Source organism: Trichosporon asahii (genome assembly GCF_000293215.1).
Source record: "Trichosporon asahii var. asahii CBS 2479 unplaced genomic scaffold scaffold00054, whole genome shotgun sequence".
NCBI lineage: Eukaryota > Fungi > Basidiomycota > Tremellomycetes > Trichosporonales > Trichosporonaceae > Trichosporon > Trichosporon asahii.
Genome location: NW_014040870.1, coordinates 220,650 through 240,085, shown reverse-complemented (window position 1 = coordinate 240,085; position 19,436 = coordinate 220,650). Strand labels below are relative to the sequence as shown.

Sequence of the window (19,436 nt, the reverse complement as noted above, 5' to 3'; positions counted from 1 at the left end):
GTATCGCTGAACTATGACCACTGTTAGTTTCCTCGGGCATGGGCCAGCGACTGCCGCAACTGTCCTCTAGTGCCTGCGTACGACACGCTGCATTATCTGAAGTTACAGACGCATTAACACTGCATGTTCGAACAGTCATGATGTTGTGCCCGCTATGCATGCCTTGGATCCGTGTACTAAGGCGATGCTCCGAGAAGATGGCGCCGCAATCTGGCGGGCTGACGAGACCGCTCATCGCAGGCAGTGCAAGCTCGGTGACTTTGTGATTTGCGGCGAGTTTTAGCCCGAGGTCCAATGTCGCTCCGCACTGCCGGCTTTCCATCAGCCATGGTTTGGGGGTCAGTCTCATAGATGTCCACTGCCAACGCAGGATACTAAAAGAACGGAACGAAATCACCTCGGACGTCGCCACTGTCCAGCTTCCGCCTGCTTTTTAAGACCACAATGTTGAGAACCCCGGCCGCCTTGGACGTCGACCCCGACGTCCGTCGATCCCTGGATTCGCTTCCTGAGCTTCGGCATCCCTCCCTTGCCTCCCTCACGGCTCCTGCCAGTGTATCCACCGACAACCTCATCTCTCCCGCCGCCGCCAACAAGGTCACCGAAGCACTCACCGAACGTCTCACCGCCTCCATTGTTGATGCCTACGAGCGCCACCTGAAGTTCACCCCCGAGGGCTGTCGCTGGGTTGTCGAGGGCCGTGCCGCATTCACCAAGACAGTTGCTTTCTTTGTGGCGGCAGGCAAGGCAGTCGAGTTTGTTCTTCCCGCCTTCCCCTGCAAGTCTAGCAACCTCAACAAGGTGTCCGGTGCACTCCCCGACAAAGGCGAGGAGCTCGCGCTACGCACTCTCAAACTGTTTTCGGAGGATGTCACCTCGTTCTACTCCCCCGGGGTTCTCGTGCGCGTCGTTTCGGATGGCCACGTCTTCTCCGATCTCGTCGGCACAGATGATGCAGCTGTCGACGAGTACAATGCAGCACTGAAGGAAATGGCTGCCGGTATCGACGCTCGTGTCCTGTTCGCTGGTCTCGACGAGCTCATAGCCCACATCTCCGACGCACCACCGGGCGAGATTCCAGCCACCGGCCCCATGGCAACGAAGCACACCTCTGAAGCCGATGCCGCTCGTGCTACCCTGCTTCATTTTTACGGCCAGCCCCCATCCACCATAGATGAGCGCCTCGCCAACGACAAGGCATTGCTCGGGCTCTGTCGCGGTTTCAGCCGCTTCGTGTTCGAGGATACGCTTCAGCACCCCTCCATGAAGACGATGAGCCAGAGCAAGCGTAAGCGCGTCGCCTGGTCGACTGCCAAGCTGATGATTCTTCGCAATGAGGCGTACTCTCGTCTCGTCGAAGTCTGTTTTCCGACCGCGGTACGCCTCAGCATCCATCCGTAAGTTACTACCACGCCATCTTTCGCACTGACACCAGGCACAACAACTCCGGGCCCAAGTTCCCAATTTCGCTCGTGCACCCCTCGTTCCACTCTGGACTCGGTGCCCCCGTCGAGGCGCAGTTGTTCCATATCCCGACGCCGTGGCACAATGTCGTACTCCAGCTGCCCAACGGCGGGTACGTCATGCTGAAGCGGTATATGCTGCGCAACCTCGAGACGACTGAGCACCAGGTACGCCTCGTCCGCCCCACTGCGAAGGGAGAGGGCGCATACTTTCGTCTCGTGTTGTAAGCCCCTCTCACCACACAGCGTTGTAGATATCTCTCCGGTGTGCATTCCCCACAGCTGCGTTCTACGAGTCCTTGGGGGCGGTGTCAAAACGGTCCGGACATTAGTAGCTGGTCAATGAAGTCACGATGTATAAAGTCTCCGAAGTCGAAGTCTCCGAGTCTCCGAGCTACCGAACCTGTTTTAAGACACCGAACGATACCACTCACCATGCCACCAACGACCGCCATGACACAGGACAAGCTCAAGCATGCAGGTGAGCTATCTCTGCAACTCTGCTGATAACATCAGTCTTTATCGCGGCCCCGGGCATGGGGCACGTCATTCCCCTCCTACACCTGGCGCACTGGGCCGCCCAGTCCGGCATCAAGGCCACCTTCCTTGCGTCCGACGTTCCCCTCAAGCGAGCTCCTTCACTCATGCATCCAAACCTCACCCTGGTTGCTCTTCCCTCAACCGGCGTCACTTATGAGGACTACGCCCAGGGCCCCCACGCCGTCATGCCGCTGTACCAGCAGATGATCGGGCCGGCTTCCGCCGAGCTTGAGCGCCTGGCGGCCGAGGGAGCGACGGCCGTCGTCGCATCGCCTTTTATCTTCTTCGGTTCACCCGTCGCCAAAAGGCTGGGTATGCACTGGACGACCCTCGTCGATGTGTCACCCATCGGAGCGGCGGTAACGCTTCGTGTCGCTGCCGCCGCGGTGGGTAAGGAACCAGACGAGCAGCTGTGCGCCGACGGCCTCGACGTGCCGGGGTACATGCGTGTCGGGACTGAAGACGTCATCGCCGTCTTTGGCGAGAAGGGTCTCACCCCTTCCGGACCGACGGTGTGGCTGGCGAGCGGCTTCGCCCAACTCGTTCAGGAGAGCGACGCTATGCTCGCCAACGCCATCCCCGGTCTCGACGATCTCAGCGAGGCCGAGCTCGGTTCTCGTATCGGCCCCTTGTTCCTGCACTCTCCCTCCGATCTACCAGCCGACATTGCTTCATTTCTCGATAAGCAGCAGCCCAGGTCGGTAGTGTACATCGCCTTCGGCACTCTAAGCGTGCGCGATGATGCTCTCCTTGAGCAGATCCACAATGTGCTGGAAGAGATCGGTGTGCCATTCATTTGGATCACGAATGCCGAGCTCGACCCACTGCCCAACGGCATCGTCCAGCGCTGGCTACCCCAAGCAGCCGTCCTGCAGCACCCCTCCATCGGCCTCTTTTACGGCCACGGCGGGTGGAACAGCGTCCTCGAGGCCGTCGCTGGCGGCGTGCCCATACTCATGAAGCCTGCTCACGCAGAGCAGTGGCTGAACGCTCGTGTTGTGGAGGAGAAGTATGGCACAGGGCGGAAGGGCTGTCCGGAGTCGATCAAGCACTGGGCCTGTGGCGGGTGGGCGAAGGAGACGGCGAACGCGGCGGTTCTGGCCGAGACAGTCACGCAGGCTCAAGCCCAGAGCCAGGCCAATTGGGACAAGTGGGTCGAGGCCGCGTTCAAGTAGTAGCGTATCAGATAACGAGTATCAGATAAGTTGTGACTAAGGTCCGAGTTATGCAAAGAGGCTCTCCCCGAAGCTAACGTCTGTCCTGTCCCGTGCGTCGGAGAGCCGGCACATCGGACCTTGTCGCGTCGATTGACTCGTCGCTCGGTAAACGCCGCCAAGAGAGTGAGGGAAGTGCCTGGGCCGAAGACCCTGACGCCGAGGGACGCCGAGGAATTGACCGCGGCCCTGGACTCTGGTTCGAGACCGCCCGAGAGCATCTCGCAGACTTTCCGTTGCCTTGAGCGAGTGGGGGTGGCTTTCAGCCGTACCTTCAGCCGACCTTTCAGCCTTGAGTTGAAGGTACGGGATGTCGTTTTGCCATATGCAAGCAACCCGATTCGTGCGCATTATTCGTTATTCATTAAGAGCTACAGAGACCCAGAAGTTTAGAAGACAGCAGCGAAGACGGCGGCAACGACGGCAGCGGCCGAGACGCCGAGGGCGCCGGCGCCGCTGGTGGCGGAAGCCGAGGGGGCGGCAGCGGCCGAAGAAGAAGCGCCGGAGGGAGCGGCGGAGACCTTGGAGGCCGAGGGGGTGGCAGAGCCAGAGGGAGCGGCAGACTTGGAGGCACCCTCAGCAGACTTGGAGGCGCCCTCGGCGGACTTGGAAGCCTCAGCGGCCTGGGTCGAGGCAGAGGCGACAACGTCAGAGGCAGAGGCAGACTCAGCAGAGGCCGCTCCAGCCTCAGCGGAAGCGGAGGGAGAGGCAGACGCCTCAGGGGTGGCCGAGGGAGAAGCCTCGCCGGCGGGCGAAGCAGAGGCCGAAGGCTGGGCAGAAGCAGAGCCCTCGGAAGAGTCACCTTCGGTGGTGACACCCTCCTTGCCGCACATCTGCTTGCTCATGCCGACGTACTGCTGGACGGTGTTGCCGAAGTCGGGGTTCTTCTCCTGGACACAGACACCGCACTTGTCGGCCTGCTGGAGGAGCTCGGAAGTGCACTGCTCCATGCAGCCGACGGTGTCGGTGCGGCAGCCGAGAGCCCAGTCAGCGATGGGGTTGCACTCGTCCTCGCAGTTCTTGAGCCAGTCCTGGCGCGGGATCAGGATGCTCGAGGCGGACGCCGAGGCAGCTAAGAGTCAGCGCCAGCTGCTTCTTACTTTTTCGAAGTCCCGTGAGGAAACAGTAGAGGACTTACCGAAGGCAGCGGTGAAGAGGACGGCGGAAGTACGCATTGCGATGTGATGAGGTGAGATGAGATGAGGATGGAAAGAGAAAAAGTCTGAGCGCGACGAGTTATCTGATAAATGCGAACGGCCTAGCGCCGGCGCGTACCGTCCCGGCGTTCCGGCACGGTCTGAGCGCTGATTTGTCTGCACGTCGGTTGGCTCAAAAGTTCCCCCTTCAGAGAGCAGCAGACGTCCCAAGGACGTTCCCAAGGCTATTCCCAAGGACTTTCCAGAGGATGCCCTGGCTCGCGGTCTCTTACGCCAAGGCGTGGCGCCTGTGGCCGGTCTTGACCGGGCATAGCTGCATGCCTGCTGGGCTGTACCCCTGTATGGTGGTTGCTGACGGAAACTCTGGCGGGAACCTGGCTGTTGACGGTCCTGTGACAACGCCTTTTTAGGTCACCTCGAAAGCGCCAAGCCCGCCCCGGCCGATAGTTCTTGGCACTGTTTTCGACACGGTACTCGCTGATGTTCATCACCTCCCATACCTGGCGTGGCTGTGCACATGCATAAGAAATGCATTCCCCGAGCCGGGCGCCGCGCACCCTGTGCATCTGGTCACCGAGACTCAAACAGAGCGGCTCATGCATGGCGATGAGCACACACAGAGTGTGGACTGCCTCCGGGAGCGGTGCCTGGGATTATCAGATATCGGCCGACACGGAACTCACCGTCTATCAGATAACCCTTTCTGTCCAATCAGCAGCCGCGGTTCTGACCCCCCTCTCGGCCTGAGCCTCACTCCCATGCATGGGCGGACCTGAGGCATGCTGGGCTGTTTTCTCTCTCTGCTGTGTCTCAGGCCCGGGTACAGCGCTGCCCTCATGCGCTTGGCACCAGCGGGGTCTTGCGCCAGGACCAAGAACAAGGAACGCCGTGCCGTTTTACCGTTTGTCATGCCATAGCGCCGACCCATGCAAAGGCTTGTGACTACGGTCACACCTGCCCAGCCCGATTCCATAAAAGACCTTTTCGCAAGAGTGCAGAAGTCGGACACCCATCACACACCATGTCCGCCGTTACGCCAGTCGGAAGAGAAGTCGGGTCGGGGGCAGCTGTCCTCCCGGAAAAGGTGGACGACATCGAGATCGCCCCGGAAAGTCCCTCTACAGAGTCGGACGCAAAGCTTGAGCGGACAGAGTCGAACAGCTCAAGAGTATCTTTCCAGCAGTACATCGGTGTGACCAAAATTGAGGCGTTGTGTAAGTCTCACGTCAGCTGACCACCAGACTGACTTGTAGACCTTGTGTTTCCGCGAGGATGGAAGCTGGTTCTGCTTTGGACATCGATCGCGCTTATCGCGTACGTCTGGTCGCTTGCTACGATCACGACGTCATTCTACAGTGCATTCGCGACATCATCTTTCGGCAAGCACACCGTCGTCGGACTCATGGCTGTCATCAACAACATTATGAGTGCTGTTGCGCTCCCTTTCCTGTCTAAGATCTGTGACTTTGCATCGCGCCCACTCGCGCTCTCGGTCGCAACGCTACTGTTCACGCTTGGATACGTCGTTGTCGCCGCTGCTCCTACGGTCGTCGCCGTCGCCGCCGGGGAGGCCATTTTTACCGCCGGTCGAACGGGCATCTACCAGATCATGCACATCCTGATCTGCGACATGACCCAGCTCCAGTGGCGTGGCATCGTCTTGGGATGCTACTCGCTTCCGTGGATTATGAACGGTTTCCTCGGAGCGAAGATTACGAGTGCTATCCGTGTCACCTCCTCGATCGACGGAGAGACCTGGCGATGGGGCTACGGCATGTTCACAATCATCATCCCGGTCGCCATCGCGCCGTCGATTCTGGTGATGTTTTGGGGTCACCGCCGCGCCAAGAAACTCGGCGCTCTCTCTCTTGCCTCCTCGTCGTATGCTCGACGACAGGCCCTCGAGGGCATCGAGCCGCCTCCCAAGAAGGCATGGTGGCGCCGCATCCTCGATCTCTGGAGCGATCTCGACGGCTTTGGTCTCCTTCTCTTCGGGTTTGCCCTCGCCCTGCTTCTCTGCCCACCCACTCTCACCACCTTTGCCAAGGGCGGTTACGCCAACCCCTCGCTTATCGCCATGTACGTTGTCGGTGGAGTCCTCTTCATCGCCTTCATCATCTGGGACACGATCTTCGCCAAGTCGCCGATTTGGGCCGCCCGCCTCATGAACCGTACCTTCCTGCTTTGCACTGCGGTCGATGCGTTCCACTTCTTCTCGACCGGCCTGCACGAGGCCTACTACAACTCGTGGGTGTACATCATCAAGCCGACGTGGAGCGAGTACAACTACTCGACCTTCTCCAACATCCACAACATGGGCATGTGCTTCTTCGCTGTCTGCGCCGGTGTTCTCATGCGCTTCACCCACCGTTACCGCTACATCCAGATGTCCGGTCTGATCATCCGCCTCGTCGGTGAGGGACTCAACTACTACTCGCTCTCCAACCAGAGTGACGTTGTTCTCGTCATGGCCAAGCTCATGATCTCGTGCGGCGCCGGATTCATTATTACCACCACTGCTGTTGCCGCGCCTGCCTCTGTGCCGCACAAGGACATGGCCGGCGCCATGTCAATCCTGCACATGGTTGCTCAGCTGGCCGGTTCCATCGCTGGCAGTATCAGCGCGAGCATCTGGAACTCGAATGTCCCGAAGAACCTGGAGAAGTATCTTCCGGAGCTGAGCGACAGTGCGCGAGCAAAGGTGTTCGGCTCGGTCCGCCTTGCGCGCCGCCAGGAGCCGCACGACATGGTCGTCCGCGCCTACACCGAGGCCTACCGGCCCATGATGATCATTGCGATCTGCACGACGGGCGTCGCCCTCATCCTCTCCCTGTTCATCAAGGACATGAACCTGGGCCGCGCGCACAACGACGTCGAGCGCCACAAGGAGGTGCGCATGCGCACCAAGAGCGAGACGGACAGCGAGATCCTCCGTGAAAAGGTCGAAGCAGCCGAGGCGCAGGCTAGGACCGAAGTCGAGGCGGAAGAGAAGCGGACAACTATTCAGTAGATTTCATAGCGCAATGCATGGGTTTCGGAACAACCAGAGCGGTTCCTGTGCCGCGGGCCGGGGAATGAGAGGCTATTCCTGGCCACGGGCTGCTTGGCGCGAATCGGAGCTGTTCCAGGCGTTTCGGACAGAACGTGCATCGGCCGAATGCAGCATGCACTGTGCAGCGCGATGCAGCAAGCTGGCGATGGCCGGAGCTTATCTCAGACCAAGGCACGGCACCATCTCTCCGCGCCTTCGAATCTCGGAGGGATGGTCTCGGAGACTTTTGCAAAAGTCTGCGCTATCGCTCCGATTGAGATTCTGCCATTGTTCTTCAAGCCATCATTCGGCCGCGCTCATGCATAACTTACCCTTCCACTCACCGCACCATGTTTCTATTCCTAGCCTGTGCGGCAGCCTTCCCGCTCTCTTTGCCCCTACTCTACTGGTGGCTCCAGCCGCCGCGCAACTTTGCCCCGGGCTTGCCCGTTGTGCCACTCTGGATAGCCTTCCTCCCTCTGCTGCGAAGTTGGCTCGGTTTCCCCTTCCCTGGCCAAGATGAGACTTATGCGCGCTACGTCGAACCTCTCATGGCGCAGCACGGTGCGGTTGTGATCTACTTTGGCTCGCAATGGAACGTGCTTGTTGCCTGTCCGCAGGGCATGAAGCAGCTCTTCTCGCTCGAGCGCACGACGTTTCAGAAACAGGGCAACCATCGCAAACTACCGAATGCCGCTATCAGCGCCCTTACTGGAGGGAACATCATCAGCGAGACGGGCGCGCTCTGGCGGAAGTATGCGCAGATCATCCGCCCATCACTAAGAGACGACACCGATCCGAGCAAGGTGGATATCGCCGCTGGACGCCTCGTAGCCCAGCTTGAGGGACATGCTGGCAGCGTGACGGGACTCGTGCAGCGCTACTCCATGGAAGCGGTTTGTCTCTGCGTCCTGGGCCGTGATCTCAAGGTATGAGCAGTTGTGGCAGGACTGACGGCAGTTCCTCCCCTCCCCACCGGCAATTCACAGGATCCACGCGCTGGTCAAACGCCACATCTTCCACCCCCTCTTCCTGTCCGTACCGGCTCTGGACCGCTTCCCGCGTCTCTTCCCGAGCCGTGCGATTGCCCGCAACCTCATCGGCAACCTCGAGGTTGAGCTACTGAAGGCTCTTCCCGGAGCGGAGGCGAGACTCAAGCTAGGTCTCCCTGCCAATGAGAAGGATGAGTCGGGCAATGTGCAGAGCAAGCTCGATGGGGCCTTCCTCTCGGGGCTCCTCAGCGAGAGGGAGTACATTGACAATGTCAAGAGTGAGACCGGTCCTCGGCCGAAACTGACAGCAGTCCTCTTCATCGCCGGCCATGAGAACGCACAGCAGGCGCTGCTAACCCTGCTCTGGATCTTGTCCCGCGACCCCGAGCTGCAAGCTCGCATTCGTTCGGACGCCTCGCCGAGCCCGATCCTCCACGCGACCGTCCTGGAAGCTTTGCGGCTGTACCCGCCCATTCCGCAGCTGATCAACCGCCGCATCGCGCACGATACGCTCCTCTCCCTTCCCGGACTCGACGTGCCGCTGAAGGAGGGCACGTACGTCGGCTGGTCGGCTTATGGCCTGCACCGCAGCATCGACCCCGAGTGGAGGCCGCAGCGGTGGGGAGAGAGCATTGAGGAGAGTGGACGCTAACCTCCGCCGCTGGCGCAGTGAGGGTGAGTTCGCCACGTTCCACGGCGGACTGAGGACATGTCCTGGGCAGTCCTTCGCTCTCGCGTCGCTGCACTGCGTCATCCGTGCCATCCTCGCTGCGTATGAAGTAACCCTGGCTTCCGAAGAGGGGACACAGCTCACACCCGGCGGTCTTATGGCGCCTCGCGACCTGAAGTTGCACTTCGAGAAGAGGCCGTAGCTTCTTCGTAGACAATGCTGAATACCGACCCGAAATGTTGTTGATGTAAGCCATTGCCAAGAATGTGTGATCGCCGCGGTAGAGGTGTCCAATGGAAGGTCTGCTGTTAGACGCCGCATCGGACGGCGGGGATCTCATGGCCTCCGAAACCGCGGCAGGCGTTAGTAGTATCGGGCAAGATGTCGGGCAGCGCGTCCGAAGGCAAATCAGATAAGAGCCTCTAAGTTATGCAGATATTATGTCTAAGATGCCGGCGTGTTCTGCTCGACGTATTGCTTGAGGTGTGCGGCCATCTCGCTCTGGCTGCCCTGGAAGCGGTACAGGGCCTCCTTCTCCTCGGGCTTGGCCTTGTCCCAGAACTCCTGCGTCGGGGCGGTATCGATGGAGCGGAAGAACGTCGTCTTGCTACCGTTGCTTCCCTCAACGGCCGTGAAAGTGTAGGTGAGTCGGGAGGGGATGGGGATGCTCGAGAAGTTGTCCATGGCCGTCATGACGAACTTCTTGCCCTGGACGAGCTCCTGCACCGTCCACGTGTTGCTCCATCGGCCCATGCCCTCGACAGGCGCCTGGATCGTCTCGCAGAATTGCGCGCCGACCTCGACCTTGGCGTCCTTGGGCGTGACACTGATGGTGACACCCTTGTTATGTTGGGCCAGTTGGGGACGTCGGTGAGCGTGTCGAAGACGACCTGCGGCGGGCGGTCGATGACCGTCTTCGCCCAGCCGCCGGTGGTGTAATCGATGTCGTTCGCGTTCGTGTTCGGGTTCGTGAGCGCCATGGTGGGTTTAGGATACGGATAGAGGAGTGAGTGTGCGGTCTGCTTTAAGTGTTTGTCGTCGACGTTCGGCGTTGTGGAACTTCGTGGATCCGCTCGGTCACGCAAAGTTAGCGCTTACGTCAGGTCAGTCAAGCGGGTCAGTGCGGAATGCGGAATTGAGCGGGACCGCATCGGCCTCGGCGCTCGGCGGCGACTCGGCGCCGACGACTTGCACACTCTTCTTCGTCGTTGAGAACGTCAGCACGCCGAAGTGCAAGGCTATAAGAGCGAAATGTTAAGCTTTTAAGTCCAGCGCGTTCCACGGGTCGAACATATCACCACAGACTAGTGCTATCCCAACGTTCCTCCGCGTCCGGACCATGGCGTCAGGGTAACGCCCACCAGGGACAACGTTCGTGCAGAGGCCAACATTCGACGCTTCGACCGCGATGCTTCCATGGATGCTTCTACGGGAACTGACCACATGCTTATTACAGAATACACACTTGCCGATACGGCACATGCTTTGACGAAAGTCCGGTGGCCGGGTTTGCTTTGGCCGGGGAGCTGGCCGCGGCCAGCGGCCCCTGCCGCAACCCTCGCTGTGCCTCTTCTCGTGCCGAAAAATGCTTGGCGCTGGTGCCGAAAAAGCCTGCCCTTACAGCCAATGACGACAGTTCCAGTGGTTCGAGTCAACAACCAGGATCGACATACTTGGGCCCCGAGTCACACGAGTTGGCGGGCCTGGCGGCTGACGCCTCGCGCCGGCGGCGCTTGGGGACCGTCATGTGTCCTGGGAGTCGGCCTGGTGCGATCACACGGCCCAGCTGGAGCAGCTGGGACGCTGGGGCCCGCGTTCTCTGCTGAGTAAGGCTCAGCTATTCGCTGACTTTTAAGAGAAGGGCCCACCTTCGGCCAACCCCGATGTAACCGGACGCATGGGGTTCCTCGGCTTCGTCCGACACGGCTTGCCTGAACTCTGGCTCCAACTTTTGCGAACCTTCGCCAGGCTGCATTGCATGCGCGACTGATGCATCTTGCTGTTGCCCCATACACGTCATGGGAGGAATACGGGACGACGAGAAGAGCGACGAGCGTCTCTCCGCCCAGCGCTTCGACAGTATGGCGAGCAACACGAGTAACACGAGCAATACGATCGTCGGCTCTGAGGCTGGCACAACAACTGAGAAGAAGACAAAGGCGTCAGATCGAAATCCATTCCCAGAACGACCGTGGCGCAAGAAGGCGACGAGCTGGGATGCCATCCGCAGCCATCCCTACGCCGGCTCGGGCACCGAGAGCGATCCGTACGTCGTCACCTGGCTGGAGGGCGACGCCGAGAACCCGCACAACTACAAGTTCGGGTATAAGTGGGCGATCACCATGATGTGTGAGTTGCAGACGAAGCGGAGCTGACCGACAGCGGCGGTTGGAACACTAGCGATGACGATGGGAAGTTCGACACTCTCGGCCGCGGTCTCCAGCATCAAGGAGGAGTTCCCAGGCTACGATAACAGACTATACATCCTCGGTAAGCTCCCCGACCTATACAACAGCTAACAGCAGTGACGGGAATCTACGTGCGTAACGTCAACCATCAACGATCGGCACTAACAACAGGTCGCGGGGTTCGTCATCGGTCCCTTCCTCTGGGCGCCGATATCTGAGATTTGGGGACGCCGACCTGCGTACATCATCACGCTGATCCCCTTCACTGCCTTCCAGGCCGCTGTATGCGGTGCCCCGAGCCTCACAGCAGTGTTGGTGCTACGGTTTTTTGCCGGAATGTTCGGTTGTTCTACCATGACAAACGCCGGCGGAATCATCGCCGACATGTTCTCCGCAGCTGATCGTGGGCTAGCTATGGGAGTCTTCGGTGCGTGTCCATGGCTCGGACCGGTTATCGGACCTGTTATCGGTGGTTTTGTGTCTGCAGCGGCCGGATGGAGGTGGGTAGCAGCGACGGCGGCCTTCTTCGCCCTGGCGGTCACAATTCCGCATATTCTCTGGCTGCCGGAGACCTACGCACCCGTTATTCTGCGCAAGAGGGCCACCGCACTCAGCAAAACGACGGGGCAGACCTACGTTTCCGAGCATGACCTGCTGCACGAGTTCAATCGGAAGGAACTGGTCGTCAGCCAGATGAAGGTCCCGTGGATCCTCCTGTTCACGGAACCAATCGTCGCCACACTGTGCACATACCTCGCCATCGTCAGTGCCACGCTCTACATGGCCTTCACCTCGTTCCCGCTCGTGTTCCAGGGTGCGCGAGGGTGGTCACCGGGTGTCGGTGCGCTGAGCTTCCTCGGCCTCGCGGTCGGATCCAACGCCGCTATCATCTACCTCATCTTCTGGGGAAATCCCGGCTACGCCCGTCTCCTGGAACGCCATGGCATGCTGCCCCCCGAAGCCCGCCTCAAGCCGGCCATCATCGGCGCAGTGCTCATGCCCATCGGCCTCATCATCTTTGCATGGACGTGCGTCCCCGTCCGCATTCCCTTCATCATCAGCATCCTCGCCACGATCCCGTACGGAGCCGCCATGGTGCTCACTTTCCTCGGAATGAACAACTACCTCGTCGACGCATACCTCCCGAATGCGGCCAGTGTGCTCGCCGGAGGCACCGTCACCCGCTCCATTGCAGGCTGCGTGCTCCCCCTCTTCACACTCGACATGTACGACGCCCTCGGCATAAACTGGGGCGGCACGCTCGTCGCTGGCCTGACGCTCGTCTTCGTGCCGGTCCCCTTCCTGCTCGTTCTTTATGGGCGGCGAATCCGCCGCCTGACGAAGCACGGCCGTGAAGCCGACGACCTCTGGGCAGAGCGCGAGGCGAAACTGGCCGCACAGCGCGGCATCGCGACACTCGAGAACGAAGTGCCCGTTGGCGTAGAGGAGGCGATGCTGCACCGCGCCATGTCGAATGTGTCCCGCAAAACGAGTGCGGATGACGAGACCAAGGCGGAGATGACCGACGATGCGGGGCCCTTGCAGGACTCGGGGCCGCTGCAGCGCGCCATGAGCCGTGCCTCGCGATCGAGGCCGTTCGAGGAGAACATGCTGCATCGCGCACTGTCGCAGCACTCGTATGTTGGCGGCGGCAGCGTCGAACCCCGCGTAGAGGCACGTATCAGGGTTGCTGAGGATAGGAAGGAGGACAAGGTTGGCGCTCTGTAATGCATGTATCATTCTTCGGGCTGGGTCGTGGTGAGTGCTGCCGATCCTTACGGGGGCCGTCTCTCTGCTGCAATTGTGGAGTCAGGTACACTCATTCTGCGCCGGATGTGCCAAGTTGACTATGACCCTGTGCCATTGCTTGTAGTTTTGAGGGCCTGAGAACGACGAAACCAACCCAAGGTCCCGCCCTGCAGAGTAATATCTCGTTAATGTTATGTACTCTTCCCGTCAGCTGATCCGCGGAGGTGCCGAATGTGACTCCGCGAGTGCAGAGTTCTTGTTCGCTCAGGCCTTGGCAAATCTTATCGCAATTTAGGCGACCGGCAACAGAAGGGTGCACCAGACTGGTCATGGCGGTTGTGGGGCTCAAGGTGCGGTGCTCAGCTATATAGAACGTGCGAATCTCGTTAGTTGCGCTGCCATCGAACTCGAACATCTCACAGTCCGTTCAAAGTGGCCAGACAGCACTAAACCCCAGATGAAGATCACCCTACCTTCCGCCCTGTTGCTCGGCTCCCTCGTTGCGGCTGCCCCCGTCGATATCGAAACGCGCGGGGTCGCGACCCAATTCCTCTGGGGAGCCGGATGCCGCAAGGTTCCGTACGGCGACATCGTGGCCGATTTCAAGGCAAATTCCTGGGTCAGACTCAACTGCTACAACTGGTACAATGGCAACTCGAACGATGTCTGGTACTTCTCCGAGTTTGGGTGCTGGATCTCGAATCGCTCTTGGCACCCATGGATAAAGAATGACCCGGCCCGCGTTATGGGTCTGCCGCCGTGCTGACCGCCGTACCATTTTGTAAAGCGATTAATCATGCATCGTGATTTTTCAACTATCTCCAACTTCATGGCTCTTGGCTATGCCGGATCAGTTCTAGATCGCTGATACTAGCCATGGACGGCCTTACTAGGGTCGAGTTCACTTCGGCGGGTTTCTAAATGTGACCTTGTCGCCCTCCTCGTCATACCACCCCGAGTATCCCCAGTTGGCCCACCCACCATCCCCACCGACCCTCTCGAGGATGCCGGCCGACTTGAAAACGACGACCTGGAAGTACTCTGTCTTACTGTTGAAGTCGAAGAACGCAGCCTCGGCTTCCATGCTGTTCTTGTCCGTTACGCCCCATTTGAAGTCGCCCCCGAAGCGGTGGAAGGCGAACACGTTGTGGTTGGGCCACTTGTCGCGCAGCCCGTCGACGATGCGCTTCAGCCACTGGTCACGGTGGAAGTAGTCCGACTCGGGGTAGTGAATGGCGTTGATCGCGTCTTTCAGGGTGGGGCTCTCGGCACGAGTGATTAGGGTGCCCATGTCGGTGTCAGCGACCGTACGGCGGGAGAGAGAGTCGTCACGCTGATCCACTGAGGCGGGAGGGGCGACTGATGCGGCGAAGGCGGAGATGCCAATGAGAGCGATAGCGGAAGCAAAGACGGTTGTGAGGCGCATGCTGTTGGTGTGCTGTAAGAGGCTTGGAGCGAAGCTGAGGGATCCGAAGGGGGAGCGAGAGCTAACGACGTTGACGCTACCGATGGCTCTTGTCAAGGTCAAGGGACCTCGTTATATACGGTGCGGTCGGCAGCATGGCCTCTACTCGTGGCTCTGCCTAGTGATATCAACCTGAGCCCGCAGACTCATCCGCTTCGACTCCGGTACTCGGTGCATGAGCCCCGCTTTAGCAGTACCACTGCAGCATTTTTCCCCTGTCGGAGCAGTGCCAAGCCCTATCTGCACGACGGTGGCCCGCTCGGCGTAAGACAGTGCGGGGTAACTCGGCACCGAGCGACTGCGGACAAGCACTGCTCCATATCGATCACAGGGAATAGGCGCAGAGGCGCTCGAGGCGCCGCCGACTCTGCCGAACCGCCATGTGCGGGCGGTGTTGCGGAGTCAACGCATTCATCGTCTGAACGTGTGGTATCCTGGCGACGGGCATGCCAGGACAGGTCTATCTCCAGACTCCAGAGCAGCGCCTCAGGAATGCAGCGGAGCATCCTTGCGGAGAAGCGGAGCAATGATGACCACGTGCGGAGTCAACATTCCAGAGCTAGGACATCGCAAGAACCCCGTCCTCGGCGTCCGAAACTAGTGCGCAGCCTTGCTCCGCTAAGATCTGCGAAACGAAACCCGCAGGGAAGAGAAGCCTGTAAACTGACAAGCGTCAGCCGCGCAAGTCATTATTCCATGTCGGCAGTCGGCCAATTGTTGAACACCGAAAGCGGCTTATCGTTCCAAGCTTGGCGATCGGGCAATGTGCGCAGCCTTCACAGCCGTTGCTAAACTTCTGCCCTTGCATGCGTCCGATTTCCGCATCTTTGCATGAGGAATTCATCGCTTAGCAGAGAGACTCAGTCAGCTCAGCTCACATGGTGAATGCAATCCCCAACGACGCCCCTACACGCAGCGATTTCCAAGGCACGCCCAGATCGATCTGCAGCATGCAGCTGACTCAACCTCACGCAACGCTGCGCCCTTCGCCCTCATGCTTCTGCGCCTCCGCACCACCACACAGTCACGCACTACATCTGCTCCCGTTCACCTTCTACACGAAGCCGGTTGAGTTTCCGTCCTTGACATTGCCACTTTACTCTCCACCATTCCCGCTTCGCCATCGACAGGCGACCACCCTGTAAGCTTCCCAACAGTCTCGGGCAAGCTGAATCCCAACAGCATGTTCTCCGGTATGGACTGCGCACGCCTCGGTGAACTGGAAGAAGTCTGTTAACAAAGGCGGAAGGGGATGTTCCGAGTGAGACCGCTATCAACGAGCAGGGAAGAGCGTGAGCTGCCGGCATGGTTAGACGAGCTGAACCCAGGTCATCAAATAAAGAGGACCGTAAGCTGTCAAAACCGCAGCAGCTGAGCCCAGGCCATTGGCAACGTGAACCGTCTTGCTTGCACGTTGCTCAATCCCGGCCACGGCCACTGAAACATCTCTGCGGGGAAGCCGACCATCAGGTCTCGGTAGCTCTCTCGACCCCATGATGAAGCTGAACGCAGCGCCCTCATACTTAACGTACACAGCTGTGCTGTTGTTGTCTCGTACCAATAGCTGACAAGCCGATCTGTGAGCTGTTCTGCTCAACCCGAACTGTAGCTCATCCCAGGGTCTCATCCTCCATACATGGGTCAGCTGGCATGTGTTGATCTGAGCTGACGACCAGAGTCGGAGATAGGTCAACCGATCACAATGGAAGCTCCCAAGTCATGGAGTAACGCTTCCTAGGGACTGAATAGCTGACAATCAGGCTCATCAGTGGTGTCGAAGACTCGAACTTGTCCCGGCTCTTTTCATCATTGTCAAAGTGAGGTACTGTACAGCTTGTATTTTCTCGCGCCTCAGCTGATTACAGGGCGCTCGACTCCGCGGAATGTACAGCTGTTTCGAGTCCAAACAACAGCTGCCCAGCAGAGTAGTGAGCTAGCCCGTGCGCACTGAGCTCACCCCAGGTTATGGCGCTGGTAAGCTGTTAAGGCTGCCTCTAAAGCTGATGAGCAGACTTGCGTACACTCAGAAGGCCGCTAAGGGCTCCGTGGGCCAAAGTAGTGGCTAGCTGCTCATTGAGGTTAGGTAGCTGACGAGCAGACTCCGGAGATCTTCTCCTACCACGCTTGCAACACCTGACTTATAATGTGGGGTCGGCAGCTAATTTATGCGCCTCACTTAGCTGACGAACAGGATTGTGCATCTCCTGATGTAGGGTGCACCACTTGATATCATCTTCATCCAGACTTGTGAGTTCTGATGCTCCGCCTGGCCTCATCCACAGATTTGCGGTTTAGAGTGAGGGTTAGCTTCTGGGGCGGACTTCCCAGCTGACCAAGTTTGTGAGCTGGGTGTTGGTGGGCTGCAACTCACCTCAGGCTATCAGGAAGTGAAACTATCAGTACGAGCTTATATTAGCTCACCGCAGGCTATCAGGAAGTGACACTATCAGTCCGGCTTACATGTAGGCAGGCGCAAGCTGGTAAACAGCTTCAGTTCCTCAGAATTCTGTTTAGGTCTCGCGCCCGGCTAAGCTCACAAGGTCAAGGCCCTTGCACTGTGTGCGGTGTTTGGAGGCGAGCTGGGATCTCAGGTATTCTTGAGCATATACCGGGCATACTCTGATCAGTGACCGGAGACAGAGGAGTTCCAACATGCGGTCGGTCTGCTTCGCCATCGACTTCAGAAACGCTGCATTGTCCTGTTTCAAGCATAGTAACGATTGTTCGTGCGCCACCTAACCGCCCGAGGGGTAAGGTCCTGAGCCCCTCGACCCGCAGAACTCGCCAAAGATCTGGTTGGGGTTTCGTTTGTCGCAAGTCCAGAGCTGGAGGAAGCCCGCCGTCTTGTTGCCGTTGGGCACGTCCACGCAGAGGTTCTTGCCGGCGAGCTTGATGTGGCCGTCGGCGACGTCCCAGGTCTGTTGCGGAGCACCGGGATAGCACTGCCAGATCTTGAGCCGGGTGCCGTCCTTGGGTTCTGCGCGTCAGAGACACAACCATGATGGATTCTCGAGGCGGCCAAGGGGAATGAGGGGAGAGGTGGACTCACCAAGTCCTGCGTCGATGCAGAAGTCGCCCTGGTTGTAGGGGCTAACCCACTTGACAACCTGGTTCTGGCCATAGGTCCAATTGTTATAGGGTCCGTCCGTAAGATACACATCATTCCCGTTCTTGGGGTAGGGAGGGGCGTGAGTCATGGAGTTGGTGAGGAAGGGCGCGACGAAGCCCTGGCCGGCGCCCCATTCGAGGTTGGCTGGACGCGCAGCGGCGAGCGGTACGAGTACAGCAAGGAGAGCGAGTGTCAGCATGGTGAGTGCGAGTTCTTCGAGGGAGAGGGAGATAACGGGTGTCAGGCTGGGCCTTCTTATGCATGAGCGAGGGCACGGTTCTCTCGTAAGGATGTTCCATTTTGCTCCATTCCATCCGCTCTGGACGCCGTCACCTGACCACGAACGCCCACCTGATGGAGTATCGTTACACCGCTTATCTGATCACTTCGGATCCGCAGCACTCGTTCCTGGCCAACTAGACCTGTGCGTCGCGAGGCATGCAAGGAAGGAAGCCCCACTCCACCCGTTTCTCGCTCGCTCCAAGCGACCCACCCGATCGCACAACAGAAAAGTGATTCCGGACCGAGCTCGAGTCGACCCTGCCAAGCCCACGCCCTGCATTCCAGCCGAGGCTGAACAGGTCGCACAGAGACCAGCGCTGCAGCTGCCTCAGGTAGCGGAGGAACGTGAGAAGTCTTCAGACCTGCGTAGCCACCTTGTCGCGTAACGATTGGCGTGTGTAACGACAGGCGTAGGCCTCAAGAGCCCGGAGATTGATGTTTGTGTCGGCGTCCGATTTCCTGTCACCCTCTCACGGCGCCAGAGCCACTTGGAACAACCCCATGTTCGAAATCGGCTGGCACGTGTAGCTAGTAGCTTGGTAGCTAGTAGCTTGGTCTTGTCGAGCCAAGGTATCGGCCCAGCCGTGATTCGTCCTCCTTCAGTCTGTCCCCTCATATAACGATAAAGCGACAGAATCAGCAGCAACCAAGCCGTCCTACTGACATGACGGCGCCGCGCGTCATACTCAGAATCCTGGCCTGCCGGCGCCTGCCCGAGAGCGGCCATATCATATTCTGGGAGGGGCGCCTGTTTGATCAACACAAGTCTTTCGCACGTGCCATCAAACGACCCCTGAACCGCAGTCACAGTTACGATGGGTGCGCTCCTAATCTTCTTACATGATACCAGCTGCCTTTGAACAAATCATCTGCTTCGCCGCAACGAACATCATCTCACGGGTCCAGCCCGCACTGCTTCTGGAAAGTCTGCGTCCACTTCTGGCTGTCGTCGCTCGGAATGCAGACATGGAGCCGGACCGGAGTGGCCGGGTTGTCCTCCTTGAAGAAGTCCCTGACGTCGGCGCAGAGTGTTGACTGTCCCGCGATGTCGTCTCAGGGGAGGCTTACGAGTGCGGGCGATCGCGATGCTCATGTCACCGTTCCACTGGGTTAGAAGCTCCCATTGGAAGCGCAGAGTGGAGCACTTCTGCAGCACGAGGTCAGCGCCGACGCGCGGCGTGCCGTCCGCGCCGAGACACAGCTCCGTGCCGTCCACGCGCATGTTGGGCTTGTTTCTGGCCTCCTTTCAGGGCCACGTCACGGCGGTGGTGCCGTTTGTCCTGTTCGTTAGCGGTGCCGAGGACCGAACTCACAAGGTGACAGGTGCACCATCGACGGTCTCGTTGGGTGACAGAT

The 19,436-nt window shown here is 59.2% G+C and overlaps 8 protein-coding genes across 8 annotated transcripts; 4 read left to right on the top strand and 4 right to left on the bottom strand.

The window, feature by feature from the left end:
* Positions 1-444: 444 nt before the first annotated feature.
* A1Q1_03307 (uncharacterized protein) lies at positions 445-3,178 on the top strand (the record flags this gene model as incomplete). The annotated part of the gene is made up of 4 exons (XM_014323587.1): positions 445-1,377; positions 1,458-1,576; positions 1,632-1,687; positions 1,980-3,178. The coding sequence occupies 4 exons, from the start codon at positions 445-447 to the stop codon at positions 3,176-3,178; spliced, it is 2,307 nt and encodes a 768-aa protein (XP_014179062.1).
* A 396-nt stretch (positions 3,179-3,574) lies between these two features.
* On the bottom strand, positions 3,575-4,392 carry A1Q1_03306 (uncharacterized protein; the record flags this gene model as incomplete). The annotated part of the gene is made up of 3 exons (XM_014323586.1): positions 3,575-3,588; positions 3,792-4,289; positions 4,356-4,392. 3 exons carry the CDS (start codon positions 4,390-4,392, stop codon positions 3,575-3,577), a joined length of 549 nt encoding a protein of 182 aa, XP_014179061.1.
* Positions 4,393-5,395: 1,003 nt separating this feature from the next.
* A1Q1_03305 (uncharacterized protein) lies at positions 5,396-7,384 on the top strand (the record flags this gene model as incomplete). The annotated part of the gene is made up of 3 exons (XM_014323585.1): positions 5,396-5,564; positions 5,628-5,688; positions 5,731-7,384. The coding sequence occupies 3 exons, from the start codon at positions 5,396-5,398 to the stop codon at positions 7,382-7,384; spliced, it is 1,884 nt and encodes a 627-aa protein (XP_014179060.1).
* Positions 7,385-7,755: 371 nt separating this feature from the next.
* On the top strand, positions 7,756-9,049 carry A1Q1_03304 (uncharacterized protein; the record flags this gene model as incomplete). The annotated part of the gene is made up of 2 exons (XM_014323584.1): positions 7,756-8,301; positions 8,366-9,049. The coding sequence occupies 2 exons, from the start codon at positions 7,756-7,758 to the stop codon at positions 9,047-9,049; spliced, it is 1,230 nt and encodes a 409-aa protein (XP_014179059.1).
* Positions 9,050-9,511: 462 nt separating this feature from the next.
* On the bottom strand, positions 9,512-10,047 carry A1Q1_03303 (uncharacterized protein; the record flags this gene model as incomplete). The annotated part of the gene is made up of 2 exons (XM_014323583.1): positions 9,512-9,907; positions 9,979-10,047. 2 exons carry the CDS (start codon positions 10,045-10,047, stop codon positions 9,512-9,514), a joined length of 465 nt encoding a protein of 154 aa, XP_014179058.1.
* A 1,038-nt stretch (positions 10,048-11,085) lies between these two features.
* Positions 11,086-13,203, top strand: A1Q1_03302 (uncharacterized protein; the record flags this gene model as incomplete). Its single annotated transcript, XM_014323582.1, has 3 exons — positions 11,086-11,416; positions 11,468-11,557; positions 11,888-13,203. The coding sequence occupies 3 exons, from the start codon at positions 11,086-11,088 to the stop codon at positions 13,201-13,203; spliced, it is 1,737 nt and encodes a 578-aa protein (XP_014179057.1).
* A 922-nt stretch (positions 13,204-14,125) lies between these two features.
* On the bottom strand, positions 14,126-14,650 carry A1Q1_03301 (uncharacterized protein; the record flags this gene model as incomplete). The annotated part of the gene is made up of 1 exon (XM_014323581.1): positions 14,126-14,650. The coding sequence occupies one exon, from the start codon at positions 14,648-14,650 to the stop codon at positions 14,126-14,128; it is 525 nt and encodes a 174-aa protein (XP_014179056.1).
* Positions 14,651-17,424: 2,774 nt separating this feature from the next.
* Positions 17,425-17,997, bottom strand: A1Q1_03300 (carbohydrate-binding module family 13 protein/putative endo-1,3-beta-glucanase; the record flags this gene model as incomplete). Its single annotated transcript, XM_014323580.1, has 2 exons — positions 17,425-17,666; positions 17,739-17,997. The coding sequence occupies 2 exons, from the start codon at positions 17,995-17,997 to the stop codon at positions 17,425-17,427; spliced, it is 501 nt and encodes a 166-aa protein (XP_014179055.1).
* Positions 17,998-19,436: the final 1,439 nt, after the last annotated feature.